Below are 20,835 nucleotides of genomic sequence, written 5' to 3'. Positions count from 1 at the left end.
GCTCTCTCCCCATACCCCTTGATGCCTTTTGTGTCTAGAAATCTATCTATCTCCTTCTTAAATATATTCGGTGACTTGGCCTCCGCAGCCTTCTATGGTAGAGAATTCCACAGGTTCACCACCCTCTGAGTGAAGAAATTTCTCTTCATCTCAGTCCTAAATGTCCTACCCCGTATCCTGAGACTGTGACCCCTCGTTCTAGACCCCCCCAGCCAGGGGCAACATCCTCCCTGCATCCAGTCTGTCTAGCCTGTTCCATGTGCCATGGTCGGTTTTGGGTGACCACAGCACAAACTGACTGCCGCGTTTCCTACATTTCAACATTTTAACAGTGGCAGTAAGGCGCTTTGGAATGTCCTGAGGAAATGACAGGTGCTATATAAATGCAAGTGTCAGCTGTGGCTCAGTTGGTAGCATTCTTGCCTCTGAGTCAGAAGGTTGTGGGTTCAAGTCCCACTCCAGGGACTTGAGCATATAAATCTAGGCTGACACTCCAGGACAGTGCTGAGGGAGTGCTGCACTGTCGGATGTGCCGTCTTTCGGATGAGACGTTAAACTGAGGCCCCGTCTGCTCTCTCAGGTGGACGTAAAAGATCCCACGACCACTATTTCGAAGAAGAGCAGGGGAGTTATCCCTGGAATCCTGGCCAATATTTATCCCTCAACCAACATAACAAAAACAGATTATCTGGGTCATTATCACATTGCTGTTTGTGGGAACTTGCTGTGTGCAAATTGGCTGCTGCGTTTCCCACATTACAACAGTGACTACACTTCAAAAGGACTTCATTGACTGTAAAGCGCTTTGAGACGTCCGGTGGTCGTGAAAGGCGCGCTATAGAAATGCAAGTCGTTCCTTCTTTTTCTTCATTAATGCAAAAGATAGCAGTGGGTCAGTAGGTTTCTCACCATTTCCATTAGCAAGCAGCTCTTTGCCATTCTTATACCAGGTAATTTTACCAACGGGATAGCCATCCCTCGCGATACACTTCCCAATCTGCAGAAAATAAGCAAAAAATTAGAGTTCACTTTGGGCTCATTAAGGTGAAGCATGTTGGCGAGGGGAATGGAGAACTTTCATTCAACTGGGTGTGGGCGCAAAAGGAGTGGTATTGGATCAGCTGCCCGAGTAACCTTTCCATTAAAAAAAATTAATTCTCGGGCTGTGGGCGTCGCTGGCAAGGCCAACATTTATTGCCCATCTCCAGTCGCCCTTGAGAAGGTGGTGGTGAGCTGCCTTCCTGAACCGCTGCAGTCCGTGTGGTGGAGGTGCTCCCACGGTGCTGTTAGGGAGGGAGTTCCAGGATTTTGACCCAGCGACGATGAAGAAACAGCGAGATATGTCCAAATTGGGATGGTGCGTGACTTGGAGAGGAACTTGGAGGTGGTGATTGCGGGTTTGGGAGGTGCTGCCAAAGAAGACTTGGCGAGTTGCTGCAGTGCCTCTTGTAGATGGTACACACTGCAGCCACGGTACGCCGGTGGTGGAGGGAGGGAATGTTTAAGGTGGTGGATGGGGTGCCAATCAAGCGGGCTGCTTTGTCTTGGATGGTGTCAAGCTTCTTGAGTGTTGTTGGAGCTGCACTCATCCAGGCAAGTGGAGAGTATTCCATCACACTCCTGACTTGTGCCTTGTGGATGGTGGAAAGGCTTTGGGCAGTCAGGAGGTGAGACACTCGCCGTTTCACACCTGTTGTGATACTCAGAGACGAGAGGCAGCCTTGTCCCAAGTGTATATGTTTGGTGTGTGACTTGGAGGGGAACTTGGAGGTGGTGGTGTTCCCATGCGCCTGCTGCCCTTGTCCTTCTAGGTAGAAGAGTTCGCGGGGTTGGGAGGTGCTGCTGAAGAAGCCTTGGTGAGTTGCTGCAGTGCATCTTGTAGACACACACTGCAGCCACGGTGCCTCGGTGGTGGAGGGAGTGAATGTTCGACTTCAGGGGAAAGTACTATTGGGCGGGATGCACAATGGGTGGTCGACCCGTTACCGCCTATTTTGCACCCCCACCAAGTTGAACTGTACACCTCCCCCCGCCTCCCGCAAGGCCATCCTGGGCCTAGCAATCGACGGGAATGGTCGCCAAAGTAAGTGCCGGGGATTCGCCGGCAGTGACCTCTGCTCCTGACCTTCGCCGAGGCGCGTGGGAGGTCAGGGCGAGGTCAACTACTGTGCATCCAGCTGGTGAGAGCCTGCACCACTGTGGGGGCATCTTGGGAAACCGTCGAATCATAGATGGTGGGAAGGGATGTTGGCGGGGGGGTGGGGGGGAGGGGGGGAGTGGAAAAGCCATGCTGACCAAACTACTCACCGAGCAGTCGATGCCACCAGCGCAATGTAAATGTTTAGATGCCCCTTTCAGAGCAAGTAATCTCATAGAAACATAGAAACATAGAAGATAGGAGCAGGAGTAGGCCATTCGGCCCCTCGAGCCTACTCCGCCATTTAATGAGATCATGGCTGATCATCCAAATTCAATTCAATACCCTGTCCCTGCTTTCTCCCCATATCCCTTGATCCCTTTAGCCTCAAGAAATATATCTAACTCCTTCTTGAATATATTTAATGAATTGGCCTCAACTGCCTTCTGTGGTAGAGAATTCCACAGGTGCATCACTCTCTGGGTGAACAAATTTCTCCTCATCTCAGTCCTAAATGGCTTACCCCTTATCTTTAGCTTGTGACCCCTGGTTCTGGACCATCGGGATCATCCTTCCAGCATCTAGTCTGTCTAGTCCTGTTAGAATTTTATAAGTTTCAATGAGATCCCCTCTCATTCTTCTAAACTCTAGCGAATATAAGCCCAATCGACCCAATCTCTCTTCATACGTCATTCCTGCCATCCCAGGTATCAGTCTGGTGAATCTTCGCTGCATCCCTCCATGGCAAGAACATCCTTCCTCAGGTAAGGCGACCAAAACTGCACACAATACTCAAGATGTGGTCTCACCAAGGCCCTGTACAACTGCAGCAAGACATCCTTGTTCCTGTACGCAAATCCTCGCGCTACGAAGGCCAACATGCCATTTGCCTTCTTAACCGCCTGCTGCACCTGCATGCTTACCTTCAGCGACTGGTGCACAAGGACGCCCAGGTCTCGTTGCACTTCCCCTTTTCCCAATCTATTGCCGTTCAGATAATAATCTGCCTTCCTGTTTTTGCCACCAAAGTGGATAACCTCGCATTTATCCACATTATACTGCATCTGCCATGCATCTGCCCAATCATCCAACCTGTCCAAATCATAGTGGAGTTTCTCGGCATCCTCCTCACAGCACACACGCCCACCCAGCTTTGTTTTGCCTGCAAACTTGGAGATATTGGGGAAAAATTCAGTTGTTTGCACCTCCCGTTAGCACCTTAAGAGGGCACTAGTGGGGCACAAAGCAACTAGCGCCCGGGCGTGGCAATGTTTGCGCCGATCGCGAAATTAACTAGACATTTTGTGGCGGCGCTAAACACTGCCGCCACAATCTCTCGCGCCAGCAGATCGTGACGTCAGTCGAGTGCATAATGCCCCGGTAGCGCCCCGGACCGGATATTGAGTGGCGCCCCCTGCCTTACCACCTGCCGCTAGCAACGACAGGCTGAGGAGAGCGTTTTGCAATCAGAAAGGGACTGGGGGAGCGCTATTTAAAGGCGACCGCTTCCTGCCTTTTTTTGTTGGCGACATTTGTGCACCACACATTCTGAGAGAGAGAGAGAGAGACTTCTGGAGAGATTCAACGCTGAGTGAAGGAGTTTTGGGTACTGAGCAGCACTTTGCAGGTTTATTTTGATATGCACTTCCTTGCTTCGCCAGCGCTCTGAGGTAGCGCCTCGCTCCTCGGACTTTGCGCCTTAAGACAGGTGTGTAGCGCCTGATTTAGCGCGCCAATCACCTCCAGGGGCGATAAAAGCCAAGTTTGCCGTCGCAGGTGATAATTAGTGCCAGGCGCTAAACTTTGCGCACAGCCGATAATGGCGCCCCAAACAGGGCGATACTCAATTTTTCTCCCATTACATCTAGTTCCCTCATCTAGATCATTAATATGTGAATAGCTGGGGTCCTAGCACCGATCCCTGCGGAACCCCACTAGTCACTGCCTGCCACTCGGAAAAAGACCCGTTTATTCCAACTCTTTGCTTTCTGTCTGCCACCCAGTTCTCTATCCAAGTCAGTACCTTACCCCCAATCCCATGTGCTTTAACATTACACGCTAATCTCTTATGTGGGACCTGTAAAAAGCCTTCTGAAAGTCCAAATACACCACATCTACTGGTTCTCCCTTATCTATTCTACCAGTTACATCCTCAAAAAATTCCAGTAGATTAGTCTACAACAGACCCAGACATGAGGCGAGGAAAACCCCCAGTGATGGAGAGCTTTGGGAATTATTTGGGGTGCTATCGTTAGTTAGTTAGCTAGTTAGTGCCCCTCTGCCGGAAATTCAGTGGTAGTGCCCCAAGCAGGATGCAGGGCGCTACTACTGAAATTTGCGGTGCTATGTGCAACAGCGGCACGCGCGTTGGTACGTAGCGCCGCATCATTGCAGGCCTCCTCCCCCGTTTAATGGGGAGGGCCCTAGCTCTGCGCTCACCGCGGGGCCCTGCTGGACCACCGGGGAGCGGGGTGCTAGGAAAACAGCCCAGCACTCAAGAGGAGTGTCAGGCTGAACGATGGCGGCCGGCACCCTGAATAAAAAAGGGGAAGGAGGGCAGGTGCTGGCAGTCGGCCAGAGTAAAAATGGCCGTCCGACACCTGCCCCTTTAAGTAACGCCGCCGCCGCCGATGCCAAATCACCCCCTGATCCTGTCGGACATATCGTCCGGCAATAGGTCAGGGGGCCCAAGGGAGGTTTGTGAATGGGGCGCCGTGCACGGCGATGATGTCGTCTCCGGCGGTGCAGTGCCGTGCACTGCTACCGGATACTGCTGCCGCTAACCTCTCGCTGAATTCACAGGAGGCGTTAGCGGCGCCGTGCCTGGGCGCTAGGGGTTTTGCGCCCCTGGGGGCACTAACGAGAGGCGCAAATCAACCCAATTTTTCCCCCCATAGGTCCAAAGTCACCTGTACCTCCCCAGCATTGCTACATGCACCACTTTTCATGCCTCAAGTTACTCATATACTGTATCCCAAAATGTTATTTACTGCAATAAATCTCTCTAATTTGCCTTTGAAAGAGTCAACACTACCCGCTTACAATCTCTCCCGAGGGAGCCTGTTTCATGCTCCTCGAGGTCTTTCCCTGTTCCTCAAAGGTGCTTCCGTTTTTGTGGCACGGCAGCAGAACAGGTAGGGTCCGATTGCAAGTATCAGCCCGTGCTGGGGTAGGAGTTCACAAGCGACCGCACTGCAGTTCATCGACACGACCAGAAACCCAACCCAGCCCGTCTAAAAATGTCATTACCTCAGAATGTATTCCAGCGGTAAATGTCAGGTAGTTTTCTGTGAGCTCAGGTTTGGTGGGAGACTCTGCAAGTGAAGATAGTTACATTAGCCCTCGGCAGCACAGAGTCTTGACAGATACCCACAGCACTGCCACAGCTCTCCAATGTGTTACAGATAACAACAGGAACACCATTGCAGATGTTCATTCTCTATCTCTCTATCTCTTTATTTATCTATCTATCTATCTGTCTTTCTGTCTTTCTGTCTTTCTCTCTGTCTGTCTATCTATCTATCTATCTATCTATCTATCTATCTATCTATCTATCTATCTATCTATCTATCTATCTATCTGTCTTTCTGTCTTTCTCTCTGTCTATCTATCTATCTATCTATCTATCTATCTATCTATCTGTCTGTCTGTCTATCTATCTGTCTATCTTTCTATCTCTCTATCTCTCTATCTCTCTGTCTCTCTCTCTATCTATCTATCTATCTCTGTCTGTCTGTCTGTCTGTCTATCTATCTATCTATCTATCTAACTATCTATATACTGTCTCTCTGTCTGTCTGTCTGTCTGTCTATCTATCTATCTAACTATCTATATACTGTCTCTCTGTCTGTGTGTCTGTGTGTCTGTCTGTCTATCTATCTATCTATCTCTCTATCAAAGTGATAATGATACTCTGAACGGCAGGATGTTGGGTGATGTGGAAGTTGGAGGCTCTGGTTCATGGGACATTAGAAGCAGCTCCTCCAGAGGATAAGGCCATAAAAAAGCTGACGGAATACTGGGATTTCTGGCACGAGGTACAGAACATAAAAGTCGAGATGTAGTAGTGAATCAATGTAAAAACCTGAGCAGGACCACATTGGGGGCATTGTGTGTAGTTTTGGGCTCCACACTACAGGAAGGATGTTGAGGCAATAGAGAGGGAACAGCGCAGATTCTCTAGGATGCTGCCTGGTGTGAGGAAATACAAATACGAAGAAAGACTAGAAAAAGAGGGGCTGTTTGTTGGAACAGAGAAGATTACAGAGTGATTTGATAGAGGTGTGTCAAATTGTGAAGGGTTGGGACAGGCGATTTTAACACTACCCGATCAGCAGAAACCTGGCGGGTGGGCAGTTAAGATCGCCCTGGCTCTTACCTGTCTGAAAGCCATGATTGCAACTTCTGCAATTTTAACCTGCTCTCCTGAGCAGGCAGCAAGGACAGACGCCCGGGGCCAACAGGGTCCTTCTTTACATATGCCTGTTGCAACCTGATGGCGTCATTGAGACTCGACTGTAATTTTAACTCAGGCCTGAGCGGGGAAGCCACCTGGAGTTAAAATCGGGGTCGGGAGGGAATGAGGAGGGCATAGATTTATGCTTAAATGTAAGAGCTTTAGGACAGAAAGCAGGAGTTATTTTTTTTTTACACGCTGAGAACATAGGGACAGGAGGAGGCCGTTCAGCCCTTCGAGCCTGTTCCGCCATTCAATGGGATCATGGCTGATCAGAGATTGTGGGGCTGTGGACTGCACTACCGGAGTTAGTGATGGAACACAATGAGGAGGCAGGGAGGAGGATCGGTGTATTTGAATTGAAATTGTCAAGACTGAGATCGGCAGATATATGTTGGTTAAAGTGTATCAAGCCATATGGAACAAAGGCGACTAAATGGAGTTGAACTACAGATCAGTCAGGATCTACTAGAAGTGGGGAATAGGCTCAAGGGGCTGAATGGCCTCCTCCTGTTCCTATGTTCCTATTTATAACAAGAGAATAAAGCTTAGAGGAATAGTGACAATAACTCTATCAATAAAACAGAGAGAGAGAGAGACAGGAAAAGTTGCAATCAAGGGAATATAGAGGGTAGAGGAGAGAGAGGGTTCATCTATCACATAACAAGCTGCTTCTTGCATAGTGCCTGTAGTTTGAGAGGACCATAGCAACATAGGAACAGGAGGAGGCCATTCAGCCTCTCGAGCCTGTTCCTCTTATTCAATTAGATCTGTACCTTAACTCCATCTCCCCGCCTTGGTTCCATAACCCTTTGCTACCCTTGCCTAACAAAAATCTATCTTTTGTTTCTTAACTTGTCCCATTACCATCTCCTTTTGCCTTGCACCATCATCCCTTTTGTCTCAGACCCTATCACAGACCTTCCCTTTTGTTCTTTCCTCCCCCCCCTTTCCCTGCCCCTGAACTTGCTTAAAAACCGGTTCCATCTCCAGCTTTTTCCAGTTCTGACGAAGGGTCATCGACCTGAAACGTTAACTCTGTTTCTCTCTCCGCAGATGCTGCCCTGACCTGCTGAGTATTTCCAGCATTTTCTGTTTTTATTTCAGATTTCCAGCATCCACAGTATTTTGCTTTTGTAAAAATCTATCGACCTCGGTTTTGACATTTTCAATTGACCGTCAGCCTCAACAACTTTTTTGTTGTGGGAGAGGGAGTTTTGTTAGAGGAGACTCCCAGAATCCCAGATGTGGGAGCATTATGTAAAGACTGGCAGAGACTTGATGCTGTTAAAAGAGCATTCGACGAATCAGCTGGGAGACCCCTTCCCTCAGAGTGAGCGAAGAGCAGTACTCACTGAAGACCGTAACATTGGTCACCGAGTGGTGCTTCAACCCATTCTTCACCACTTGACATTTGAACTGTCCTTCATTCTCGATGCCCACGGATCGGACCAGCAGGGTCCCGTTCCCCAGCTTCTCAAACTGGTCCGCCTCTGTCGGCCTCTCGACTCGCCTTACCACAGCGACCTGCTGCCATTGCTCCATGGAGCTGGTTTTCTGGTAGAGAAACACAGAGGCAGAAAGCAAGGAGAGTTAAGGACGATGAAAGTCTTTTCAACGGGGCCGCTGCATTGATATAGCACCTTTAACCTTTGCCCACGCTCGATCAGCTCCGATGGACGGACCACATTGTCCGCATGCCCGATACGAGACTCCCAAAACAAGCGCTCTACTCGGAGCTCCGACACGGCAGGAGAGCCACAGGTGGGCAGAGGAAGCGCTTCAAGGACACCCTCAAAGCCTCCTTGAAAAAGCGCAACATCCCCACCGACACCTGGGAATCCCTGGCCCAAGACCGCACAAAGTGGAGGAGAAGCATCCGGGAAGGCGCCGAACACCTCGAGTCTCTTCGCCGGGAGCAAGCGGAAGCCAAGCGCAGGCAGCGCAAGGAGCGCACGTCAACCCAAGCACCCCACCCACCCGCCCCTTCAACCACCGTCTGCCCCACCTGTGACAGAGACTGCAGGTCCCGCATTGGGCTCATCAGTCACCTGAGAACTCATTTTTTTAATGTGGAAGCAAGTCCTCCTCGGTTCTGAGGGACTGCCTAAGAAGAAGAAGAAGAAGAAAACCTCCCAAGGTGCTTCACAGGAGCGATTATCAAAGAATATTTCACACCGAGCCACAGAAGGAGATATTAGGTCAGGTGACCAAAAGCTTGGTCAGAGAGGTAGGTTTTAAGGAGCGTCTTAAAGGTGGAGAGGCGGAGAGGTTTAGGGAGGGATTTCCAGAGCAGCAATGAGAGCAGATTGTCAGCCCTGCCAAATTGAAATACAGCAAACCCAGTGGCATAAACACCATCACCAGAAACAGCGATGGAGCAGCCTGTCGGAGGGTGAGTCACGAGAGTTTTACTGGTCTTACAGTCAACACTTGCAGCCCGGGTTCTGTAAGAAAGACTTGCATTTCTATAGCGCCTTTCATGACCTCAGGACGTCCCAAAAGCGCTTTACAGCCAATGAAGTACTTTTTGAAGTGTAGTCACTGTTGTAATGTGGGAAACGCGGCAGCTAACTTGTGCACAGCAAGCTCCCACGAACAGCAATGAGATAATGACCAAATAATCTGCTTCTGGGGCTGCTGGTTGAGGGATAAATGTTGGCCAGGACACCGGGGAGAACTCCCCTGCTCTTTTTGAAAAAAGTGGCATGGGATCATTTATGTCCAGAGAGCAGACGGGGCCTCGGTTTAACGTCTCAGCCAAAAGACGGCACCTCTGACAGTGCCGCACTCCCTCAGTACTGCAGTGGAGTGTCAGCCTGGATTATGCGCTCAAGTCCCTGGACCCACGACCTTCTGACTCCAGGGTGCTACTAACCGAAACACGGCTGACACCTTGATGTAAAGTAGCACTGTGTTAGCCTTAGAACAATGTCAATGCACAACAGCAAACAGCCTGAGCCACCAAGAAAGACACTTACCAGAAGCCATCGTATGACCTGCGCATTCTTCAAATGGGGTACAGTACAGGACAGCTGGAGTTTCTCCCCGTATATAGCAGAGACTGTCTGGACTGCGATTTCACTATGTCCTGTTTGATAGCAACATCGTGTAGAATAAAAAGAATACTTTTAGTTCTAACCACAGTCCATTTACTTCTAGATTTTGTTTAATGTTTTTAGTGTCTGTCTCAATATCACACCTATAGATGTATGCGCAGAGTAAAAGGGAACAATTCACCCGCGTCTGGTACAGTACAGCCCGTTGTGTCTCAGTGTCAGCTCCCGCACATATACAGCACACAGCGGGTAAAGGGAACAATTCACTCCCATCTGGCACCGTACAGCTTGAGTGTGATTTGAGTCAGTCCCAGAACATGTACAGCACACACAGGGTATGGGAGAATACCCACTCCTCCATGGTGGCATGTGCAGAGCTAAGTTTCGGAGGTACAGTGCAGAGATACGGTGCGGAGATACAGTCAGAGAGACGGTGCGGAGAGACCATGCGGAGATACAGTGCAGAGAGACGGTGCAGAGAGACGGTGCGGAGAGACGGTGTGGAGAGACGGTGTGGAGATACGGTGCGCAGAGACGGTGCGGAGAGACGGTGCGGAGAGACGGTGCGGAGAGACGGTGCGGAGATACAGTGTGGAGAGACGGTGCGGAGAGACGGTGCGGAGAGATGGTGCAGAGAGATGGTGCAGAGAGACGGTGCGGAGATATGGTGCACAGAGATGGTGCGGAGAGACGGTGCGGAGATACGGTGCGGAGATACGGTGTGGAGATACGGTGCAGAGAGATGGTGCGGAGATACGGTGCGGAGATACGGTGCAGAGAGATGGTGCGGAGATACGGTGCGGAGATACGGTGCGGAGACACGGTGCGGAGTGACGGTGTGGAGATACGGTGCAGAGAGACGGTGCGGCGATACGGTGCACAGATACGGTGCAGAGAGATGGTGCAGAGAGACGGTGCGGAGAGATGGTGTGGAGAGACGGTGCGGAGAGACGGTGCGGAGATATGGTGCACAGAGACGGTGTGGAGAGATGGTGCGGAGAGACGGTGCGGAGATACGGTGCGGAGAGACGGTGCGGAGATACGGTGCAGAGAGATGGTGCGGAGATATGGTGCAGAGAGACAGTGCAGAGAGACGGTGCGGAGATACGGTGCAGAGAGATGGTGTGGAGAGACGTGCGGAGATACGGTGCGGAGAGACGGTGCGGAGAGATGGTGCGGAGATACGGTGTGGAGAGACGGTGCGGAGATGCGGTGCGGAGATACGATGCAGAGACCCGGTGCGGAGTGACGGTGTGGAGATACGGTTCAGAGAGACGGTGCGGCGATACGGTGTGGAGATACGGTGCAGAGAGACGGTGCGGAGATACAATGAAGAGATACGGTGCAGAGATACGGTGCAGTGAGACGGTGCAGAGATATTGTGTGGAGATATGGTGTGGAGATACGGTGCGGAGAGACGGTGCGGAGAGACGGTGCGGAGATACGGTGCGGAGAGACGGTGCACAGATACGGTGCAGAGATACGGTGCAGAGAGATGGTGCGGAGAGACGGTGCGGAGAGATGGTGCAGAGAGATGGTGCGGAGATACGGTGCAGAGATACGGTGCAGAGATACGGTGCAGAGATACGGTGCAGAGATACGGTGCGGAGGTACAGTGCGGCGAGACAGTGCAGAGATACGGTGTGGAGAGATGGTATGGAGATATGGTGCAGAGAAACGGTGCGGAGAGACAGTGCAGAGATACGGTGCGGAGATATGGTGCAGAGATACGGTGCGGAGAGGCGGTGCAGAGATACGGTGCAGAGAGACGGTGCGGAGAGATTGTGCAGAGATACGGTGCAGAGATACGGTGCGGAGATATGGTGTGGAGATACAGTGCGGAGAGACGGTGCGGAGAGACGGTGCGGCGAGACGGTGCAGAGAAATGGTGCGGAGGTACGGTGCGGAGAGACGGTGCGGAGATATGGTGCGGAGATACGGTGCAGAGAGACAGTGCAGAGAGATGGTGCGGAGATATGGTGCGGAGAGTTGGTGCGGAGGCACGGTGCGGAGATACGGTGTAGCGATACGGTGCAGAGACAGTGCGGAGATATGGTGCGGAGATACGGTGCAGAGACGGTGCAGAGATACGGTGCAGAGAGACGGTGCGGAGATACGGTGCAGAGAGACAGTGCAGAGAGACGGTGCTGAGATACGGTGCGGAGATACGGTGCGGAGATATGGTGCGGAGAGACGGTGCGGAGAGACGGTGCGGAGATACAGTGCGGAGATACGGTGCCGAGATATGGTGCGGAGAGATTGTGCAGAGAGGTGGTGCAGAGATATGGTGCGGAGATACGGTGCAGAGATACAGTGCAGAGATACGGTGCGGAGAGACACTGCGGAGATACGGTGCAGAGAGACGGTGCAGAGAGACGGTGCGGAGTTATGGTGCGGAGAGACAGTGCGGAGAGACGGTGCGGAGATACGATGCAGTGATACGGTGCCGAGATACGGCGTGGAGAGATTGTGCAGAGAGACGGTGCAGAGATCCAGTGCAGAGATACGGTGCAGAGAGACAGTGCGGAGATATGGTGCAGAGAGATGCTGCAGAGAGATGGTGCAGAGAGACGGTGCGGAGAGACGGTGCGGAGAGACGGTGCGGAGAGACGGTGCGGAGATACAGTGTGGAGAGACGGTGCGGAGAGACGGTGCGGAGAGATGGTGCAGAGAGATGGTGCAGAGAGACGGTGCGGAGATATGGTGCACAGAGATGGTGCGGAGAGACGGTGCGGAGATACGGTGCGGAGATACGGTGTGGAGATACGGTGCAGAGAGATGGTGCGGAGATACGGTGCGGAGATACGGTGCAGAGAGATGGTGCGGAGATACGGTGCGGAGATACGGTGCGGAGACACGGTGCGGAGTGACGGTGTGGAGATACGGTGCAGAGAGACGGTGCGGCGATACGGTGCACAGATACGGTGCAGAGAGATGGTGCAGAGAGACGGTGCGGAGAGATGGTGTGGAGAGACGGTGCGGAGAGACGGTGCGGAGATATGGTGCACAGAGACGGTGTGGAGAGATGGTGCGGAGAGACGGTGCGGAGAGACGGTGCGGAGATACGGTGCAGAGAGATGGTGCGGAGATATGGTGCAGAGAGACAGTGCAGAGAGACGGTGCGGAGATACGGTGCAGAGAGATGGTGTGGAGAGACGTGCGGAGATACGGTGCGGAGAGACGGTGCGGAGAGATGGTGCGGAGATACGGTGTGGAGAGACGGTGCGGAGATGCGGTGCGGAGATACGATGCAGAGACCCGGTGCGGAGTGACGGTGTGGAGATACGGTTCAGAGAGACGGTGCGGCGATACGGTGTGGAGATACGGTGCAGAGAGACGGTGCGGAGATACAATGAAGAGATACGGTGCAGAGATACGGTGCAGTGAGACGGTGCAGAGATATTGTGTGGAGATATGGTGTGGAGATACGGTGCGGAGAGACGGTGCGGAGAGACGGTGCGGAGATACGGTGCGGAGAGACGGTGCACAGATACGGTGCAGAGATACGGTGCAGAGAGATGGTGCGGAGAGACGGTGCGGAGAGATGGTGCAGAGAGATGGTGCGGAGATACGGTGCAGAGATACGGTGCAGAGATACGGTGCAGAGATACGGTGCAGAGATACGGTGCGGAGGTACAGTGCGGCGAGACAGTGCAGAGATACGGTGTGGAGAGATGGTATGGAGATATGGTGCAGAGAAACGGTGCGGAGAGACAGTGCAGAGATACGGTGCGGAGATATGGTGCAGAGATACGGTGCGGAGAGGCGGTGCAGAGATACGGTGCAGAGAGACGGTGCGGAGAGATTGTGCAGAGATACGGTGCAGAGATACGGTGCGGAGATATGGTGTGGAGATACAGTGCGGAGAGACGGTGCGGAGAGACGGTGCGGCGAGACGGTGCAGAGAAATGGTGCGGAGGTACGGTGCGGAGAGACGGTGCGGAGATATGGTGCGGAGATACGGTGCAGAGAGACAGTGCAGAGAGATGGTGCGGAGATATGGTGCGGAGAGTTGGTGCGGAGGCACGGTGCGGAGATACGGTGTAGCGATACGGTGCAGAGACAGTGCGGAGATATGGTGCGGAGATACGGTGCAGAGACGGTGCAGAGATACGGTGCAGAGAGACGGTGCGGAGATACGGTGCAGAGAGACAGTGCAGAGAGACGGTGCTGAGATACGGTGCGGAGATACGGTGCGGAGAGACGGTGCGGAGAGACGGTGCAGAGATACGGTGCAGAGATACGGTGCAGAGGTACGGTGCGGAGAGACCGTGCGGAGATACGGTGCGGAGATATGGTGCGGAGAGACGGTGCGGAGAGACGGTGCGGAGATACAGTGCGGAGATACGGTGCCGAGATATGGTGCGGAGAGATTGTGCAGAGAGGTGGTGCAGAGATATGGTGCGGAGATACGGTGCAGAGATACAGTGCAGAGATACGGTGCGGAGAGACACTGCGGAGATACGGTGCAGAGAGACGGTGCAGAGAGACGGTGCGGAGTTATGGTGCGGAGAGACAGTGCGGAGAGACGGTGCGGAGATACGATGCAGTGATACGGTGCCGAGATACGGCGTGGAGAGATTGTGCAGAGAGACGGTGCAGAGATCCAGTGCAGAGATACGGTGCGGAGAGACAGTGCGGAGATATGGTGCAGAGAGATGCTGCAGAGAGACGGTGCAGAGAGACGGTGCGGAGAGACGGTGTGGAGATACGCTGCAGAGATACAGTGCGGAGATACGGTGCGGAGAGATGGTGCGGAGACACGGTGCAGAGATACGGTGTAGCGATACGGCGCAGAGACAGTGCGGAGATACGGTGCGGAGAGACAATGTGGAGATACGATACAGAGATACGGTGCAGGGATATGGTGCGGAGATACGGTGCGGAGATACGGTGCAGAGAGATGGTGCGGAGAGACGGTGCAGAGAGATGGTTCGGAGAGACAGTGCGGAGATACGGTGCGGCGATATGGTGCGGAGATACAGTGCAGAGACGGTGCGGAGAGACGGTGCAGAGAGATGGTGCAGAGATACGGTGCAGAGACACAATGCGGAGATACGGTGCAGAGATACGGTGCAGAAAGACGGTGCAGAGAGACGGTGAAGAGAGACGGTGCGGAAAGATGGTGTGGAGATACGGTGCAAAGAGACGGTGAAGAGAGACAGTGCGGAGAGATGGTGTGGAGAGATGGTGCGGAGACACGGTGCGGAGATACGGTGTAGCGATACGGCGCAGAGACAGTGCGGAGATACGGTGTGGAGATACGGTGCAGAGACGGTGCAGCGATACCGTGCGGAGATACGGTGCAGAGAGACAGTGCGGAGATACAGTGCAGAGATATGGTGCAGGGATACGGTGCGGAGATACAGTGCGGAGTTACAGTGCAGAGAAACGGTGCAGAGATACGGTGCAGAGATTCGGTGCGGAGAGACGGTGCGGAGAGACGGTGCAGAGATACGGTGCGGAGAGACGGTGCGGAGAGACGGTGTGGAGAGACGGTGTGGGGATACGATGCGGAGAGACGGTGCAGAGATACAGTGCGGAGATACGGTGCGGAGAGATGGTGTGGAGACACGGTGCGGAGATACGGTGTAGCGATACGGCGCAGAGACAGTGCGGAGATACGGTGCGGAGATATGGTGCAGAGAGACAATGCGGAGATACGATGCAGAGATACGGTGCAGGGATACGGTGCGGAGATACAGTGCGGAGTTACAGTGCAGAGAAACGGTGCAGAGATACGGTGCAGAGATTCGGTGCGGAGAGATGGTGCGGAGAGACGGTGCAGAGATACAGTGCGGAGATACGGTGCGGAGAGATGGTGTGGAGACACGGTGCGGAGATACGGTGTAGCGATACGGCGCAGAGACAGTGCGGAGATACGGTGCGGAGATACGGTGCAGAGAGACAATGCGGAGATACGATGCAGAGATACGGTGCAGGGATATGGTGCGGAGGTACGGTGCGGAGATACGGTGCGGAGAAATAGTGCAGAGATACGGTGCAGAGATTCGGTGCGGAGAGACGGTGCGGAGATACGGTGTGGAGAGACGGTGCGGAGACACGGTGCAGAGAGACTGTTCGGAGAAATAGTGCAGAGAGACAGTGCTGAGATACGGTGCGGAGATACGGTGCGGAGAGACGGTGCGGAGAGACGGTGCAGAGATACGGTGCGGAGATACGGTGCGGAGGTACGGTGCGGAGAGACCGTGCGGAGATACGGTGCAGAGATACGGTGCAGAGAGACGGTGCGGAGAGACGGTGTGGAGATACAGTGCGGAGATATGGTGCCGAGATTTGGTGCGGAGAGATTGTGCAGAGAGGTGGTGCAGAGATACGGTGCGGAGATACGGTGCAGAGATACAGTGCAGAGATACGATGCGGAGAGACACTGCGGAGATACGGTGCAGAGAGACGGTGCAGAGAGACGGTGCGGAGATATGGTGCGGAGAGACGGTGCGGAGAGACGGTGCGGAGATACGATGCAGTGATACGGTGCCGAGATACGGCCTGGAGAGTTTGTGCAGAGAGACGGTGCAGAGATACAGTGCAGAGATACGGTGCGGAGAGACAGTGCGGAGATACGGTGCAGAGAGACGGTGCAGAGAGACGGTGCAGAGAGATGGAGCAGAGAGACGGTGCGGAGATACGGTGTGGCGATACGGTGCAGAGAGACAGTGCGGAGATACGGTGTGGAGATATGGTGCAGAGAGACGGTGTGGAGATACGGTGCGGAGATACGGTGCAGAGAGACGGTGCAGAGATACAGTGCGGAGATACGGTGCAGAGAGACGGTACGGAGATACGATGTGGAGAGACATTGCAGAGATACAGTGCAGAGATACAGTGCAGAGAGACGGTGCAGAGAAACGGTGCGGTGATATGGTGTGGAGAGACGGTGCGGAGAGACGGTGCGGAGAGATGGTGCGGAGAGATGGTGTGGAGATACGGTGTAGAGTGACGGTGGAGAGATACGGTGCGGAGATACGGTGCGGAGATACGGTGCGGAGAGATGGTGTGGAGACACGGTGCAGAGATACGGTGTAGCGATACGGCGCAGAGACAGTGCGGAGATACGGTGCAGAGATACGGTGCAGAGAGACAATGCGGAGATACGATGCAGAGATACGGTGCAGGGATATGGTGCGGAGATACGGTGCGGAGATACGGTGCGGAGAAATAGTGCAGAGATATTGTGCAGAGATTCGGTGCGGAGAGACGGTGCGGAGATACGGTGCGGAGAGACGGTGCGGAGAGACGGTGTAGAGAGACGGTTCGGAGAGACAGTGCAGAGATACGGTGCGGAGATACGGTGCGGAGATACAGTGCAGAGAGACAGTGCAGAGAGACAGTGCTGAGATATGGTGCGGAGATACGGTGCGGAGATACAGTGCGGAGAGACGGTGCAGAGATATGGTGCAGAGATACGGTGCGGAGGTACGGTGCGGAGAGACCGTGCGGAGATACGGTGCGGAGATACAGAGCAGAGATACGGTGCGGAGAGACAGTGCGGAGATACGGTGCAGAGATACGGTGCAGAGATATGGTGCAGAGAGACGGTGCGGAGTGACGGTGCGGAGAGACGGTGCGGAGATATGATGCAGTGATACGGTGCGGAGATACGGTGCAGAGAGACGGTGCAGAGAGATGGTGCAGAGAGACGGTGCAGAGATACGGTGCGGAGAGACAGTGCAGAGATACGGTGCAGAGAGACGTTGCAGAGATATGGTGCAGAGAGACGGTGCGGAGAGACGGTGCAGCGAGACGGTGCGGCGAGACGGTGCGGAGAGACGGTGCGGAGATATGATGCAGTGATACGGTGCGGAGATACGGTGCAGAGAGACGGTGCAGAGATACGGTGCAGAGAGATGGAGCAGAGAAACGGTGCAGAGATACGGTGCAGGGAGATGGTGCGGAGATACGGTGTGGCGATACGGTGCGGAGAGACAGTGCGGAGATACGGTGTGGAGATATGGTGCAGAGAGACGGTGTGGAGATACGGTGCGGAGATACGGTGCAGAGAGATGGTGCAGAGATACAGTGCGGAGATACGTTGCAGAGAGACGGTGCAGAGATATTGTGCAGAGATACGATGCAGAGAGATGGTGCAGAGAGACGGTGCGGAGATATGGCGCAGAGAGACGGTGCGGAGATACAGTGCAGAGAGACGGTGTAGCGATACGGTGCTGAGATATGGTGTGGAGATACGGTGCAGAGAGACGGTGCGGAGATATTGTGCGGAGATACGGTGCAGCGATATGGTGCGGAGAGACGGTGCGGTGCTACAGTGTGGAGAGACGGTGCGGGAAGACAGTGCAGAGAGATGGTGCGGAGACACGGTGCAGAGACACGGTGCGGAGATACGGTGCGGAGATACGGTGCGGAGAGACGGTGCGGAGAGACGGTGTGGAGAAACGGTGCGGAGAGATGGTGCAGAGATACAGTGCGGAGATACTGTGCGGGGAGATGGTGTGGAGACAAGGTGCGGAGATACGGTGTAGCGATACGGCGCAGAGACAGTGCGGAGAGACGGTGCGGAGATATGGTGCAGAGAGACGGTGCGGAGAGACGGTGTGGAGATACAGTGCGGAGATACGGTGCCGAGATACGGTGCGGAGAGATTGTGCAGAGAGACGGTGCAGAGATACGGTGCAGAGAGACGGTGCAGAGATACAGTGCAGAGATATGGTGCGGAGAGACAGTGCGGAGATACGGTGCAGAGAGACGGTGCAGAGAGACGGTGCGGAGATATGGTGCAGAGAGACGGTGCGGAGAGACGGTGCGGAGAGACGGTGCGGAGATACGATGCAGTGATACGGTGCCGAGATACGGTGCGGAGAGATTGTGCAGAGAGACGGTGCAGAGATACAGTGCAGAGATATGGTGCGGAGAGACAATGCGGAGATACGGTGCAGAGAGACAGTGTGGAGAGATGGTGCAGAGAGACAGTGCAGAGATACGGTGCAGAGAGATGGAGCAGAGAGACGGTGCAGAGATACGGCGCAGAGAGATGTTGCGGAGATACGGTGTGGCGATACGGTGCAGAGAGACAGTGCGGAGATACGGTTTGGAGATATGGTGCAGAGAGATGGTGTGGAGATACGGTGCGGAGATACGGTGCAGAGAGACGGTGCAGAGATACAGTGCGGAGATACGGTGCAGAGAGACGGTACGGAGATACGATGCAGAGAGACGTTGCAGAGATACAGTGCAGAGATACGGTGCAGAGAGACGGTGCAGAGAAACGGTGCGGTGATATGGTGCGGAGAGACGGTGCAGAGAGATGGTGTGGAGAGATGGTGTGGAGATACGGTGCGGAGAGACGGTGCAGAGATACAGTGCGGAGATACGGTGCGGAGAGATGGTGCGGAGACACGGTGCGGAGATACGGTGTAGCGATACGGCGCAGAGACAGTGCGGAGATACGGTGTGGCGATACGGTGCAGAGACGGTGTGGAGAGACGGTGCAGAGAGATGGTGCGGAGATACGGTGCAGAGGCACAGTGCGGAGATACGGTGCAGAGATACAGTGCAGAAAGATGGTGCAGAGAGACGGTGCGGAGAGATGGTGCGGAGACACGGTGCGGAGATACGGTGTAGAGATACGGCGCAGAGACAGTGTGGAGATACGGTGCGGAGATACGGTGCAGAGACGGTGCAGAGATACGGTGCGGCGATACGGTGCAGAGAGACAGTGCGGAGATACGGTGCAGAGATACGGTGCAGGGATACGGTGCAGAGAGACGGTGCGGAGAGATGGTGCGGAGAGACGGTGTGGAGATACGGTGCAGAGAGACGGTGCAGAGATACAGTGCGAAGATACGGTGCAGAGAGACGGTGCAGAGATACGGTGCAGAGAAATGGTGCGGAGGTACGGTGCGGAGAGACGGTGCGGAGATACGGTGCAGAGAGACGGTGCGGAGAGACGCTGCGGAGATACAGTGCCGAGATACGGTGCGGAGAGATTGTGCAGAGAGACGGTGCAGAGACACAGTGCAGAGATACGGTGCAGAGAGACGGTGCGGAGAGACGGTGCGGAGAGACGGTGTGGAGATACGGTGCGGAGAGATGGTGCAGAGATACAGTGCGGAGATACGGTGCGGAGAGATGGTGCGGAGACACGGTGCGGAGATACGGTGTAGCGATACGGTGCAGAGACAGTGTGGAGATACGGTGCGGAGATACGGTGCAGAGCTACGGTGCAGAGAGATGGTGCAGAGTGACGGTGCGGCGATATGGTGCAGAGAGACGGTGCGGAGATACAGTGCAGAGAGACGGTGTAACAATACGGTGCTGAGATATGGTGTGGAGATACGGTGCAGAGATACGGTGCGGAGAGACGGTGTGGAGCTACAGTGTGGAGAGACGGTGTGGAGAGACGGTGCGGAGAGATGGTGCGGAGATACGGTGCAGAGACACAGTGCGGAGATATGGTGCGGAGAGATGGTGTGGAGAAACGGTGTGGAGAGATGGTGCAGAGATAAAGTGCGGAGATACGGTGCGGAGGGATGGTGTGGAGACACGGTGCGGAGATACGGTGTAGCGATACGGCGCAGAGACAGTGCGGAGATATGGTGCGGAGATACGGTGCAGAAAGACGGTGCGGAGAGACAGTGCAGAGATACGGTGCGGAGAGACGGTGCAGAGATACAGTGCGGAGATACAGTGCGGAGAGATGGTGCGGAGACACGGTGCGGAGATACGGTGTAGCGATACGGTGCAGAGATATGGTACGGAGATACTGTGCAGAGACGGTGCAGAGATACAGTGCGGAGATACGGTGCAGAGAGACGGTGCAGAGAGACGGTGCAGTGAGACGGTGCAGAGAAACGGAGCAGAGAGACGGTGCGGAGATGCAGTGCGGAGAGACAGTGCGGAGAGACGGTGCGGTGATACGGTGCGAAGAGACGGTGCAGAAATACAGTGCAGAGATACGGTGCAGTGAGACGGTACGGAGAGACGGTGCGGAGATACGGTGTAGCGATACGGTGCAGAGACGGTGCAGAGATACGGTGCGGAGATACGGTGCAGAGACGGTGCAGAGATACGGTGCGGAGATACGTTGGAGAGAGACGGTGCAGAGGTATTGTGCGGAGATACGGTGCGGAGATACGGTGCAGAGATACGGTGCAGAGAGATGGTGCGGAGATACGGTGCGGAGATACGGTGCACAGAGATGGTAC

At 54.1% G+C, this 20,835-nt stretch overlaps 1 protein-coding gene across 1 annotated transcript in view; it reads right to left on the bottom strand.

Moving 5' to 3' along the window:
- Positions 1 to 20,835, bottom strand: part of LOC147095734 (CD166 antigen-like) — an 86,702-nt gene that overhangs the window by 48,946 nt on the left and 16,921 nt on the right. The window contains exons 2-5 of the mRNA XM_085974782.1: positions 9,575 to 9,684; positions 7,949 to 8,150; positions 5,387 to 5,451; positions 910 to 997 (exon numbers count right to left, since the gene is read on the bottom strand). Coding sequence (XP_085830908.1) covers positions 910 to 997; positions 5,387 to 5,451; positions 7,949 to 8,150; positions 9,575 to 9,684 — 465 coding nt within the window. The remainder of the gene's footprint in view (positions 1 to 909; positions 998 to 5,386; positions 5,452 to 7,948; positions 8,151 to 9,574; positions 9,685 to 20,835) is intronic.

Source organism: Somniosus microcephalus, unplaced genomic scaffold (assembly GCF_052327205.1).
Source record: "Somniosus microcephalus isolate GS21.2 unplaced genomic scaffold, FLI_Smic_1.0 unresolved_chr1, whole genome shotgun sequence".
Taxonomy (NCBI): Eukaryota; Metazoa; Chordata; class Chondrichthyes; order Squaliformes; family Somniosidae; genus Somniosus; species Somniosus microcephalus.
Note: the sequence above shows the minus strand (reverse complement) of the source record. Positions and strands in the feature narration are given on the sequence as shown.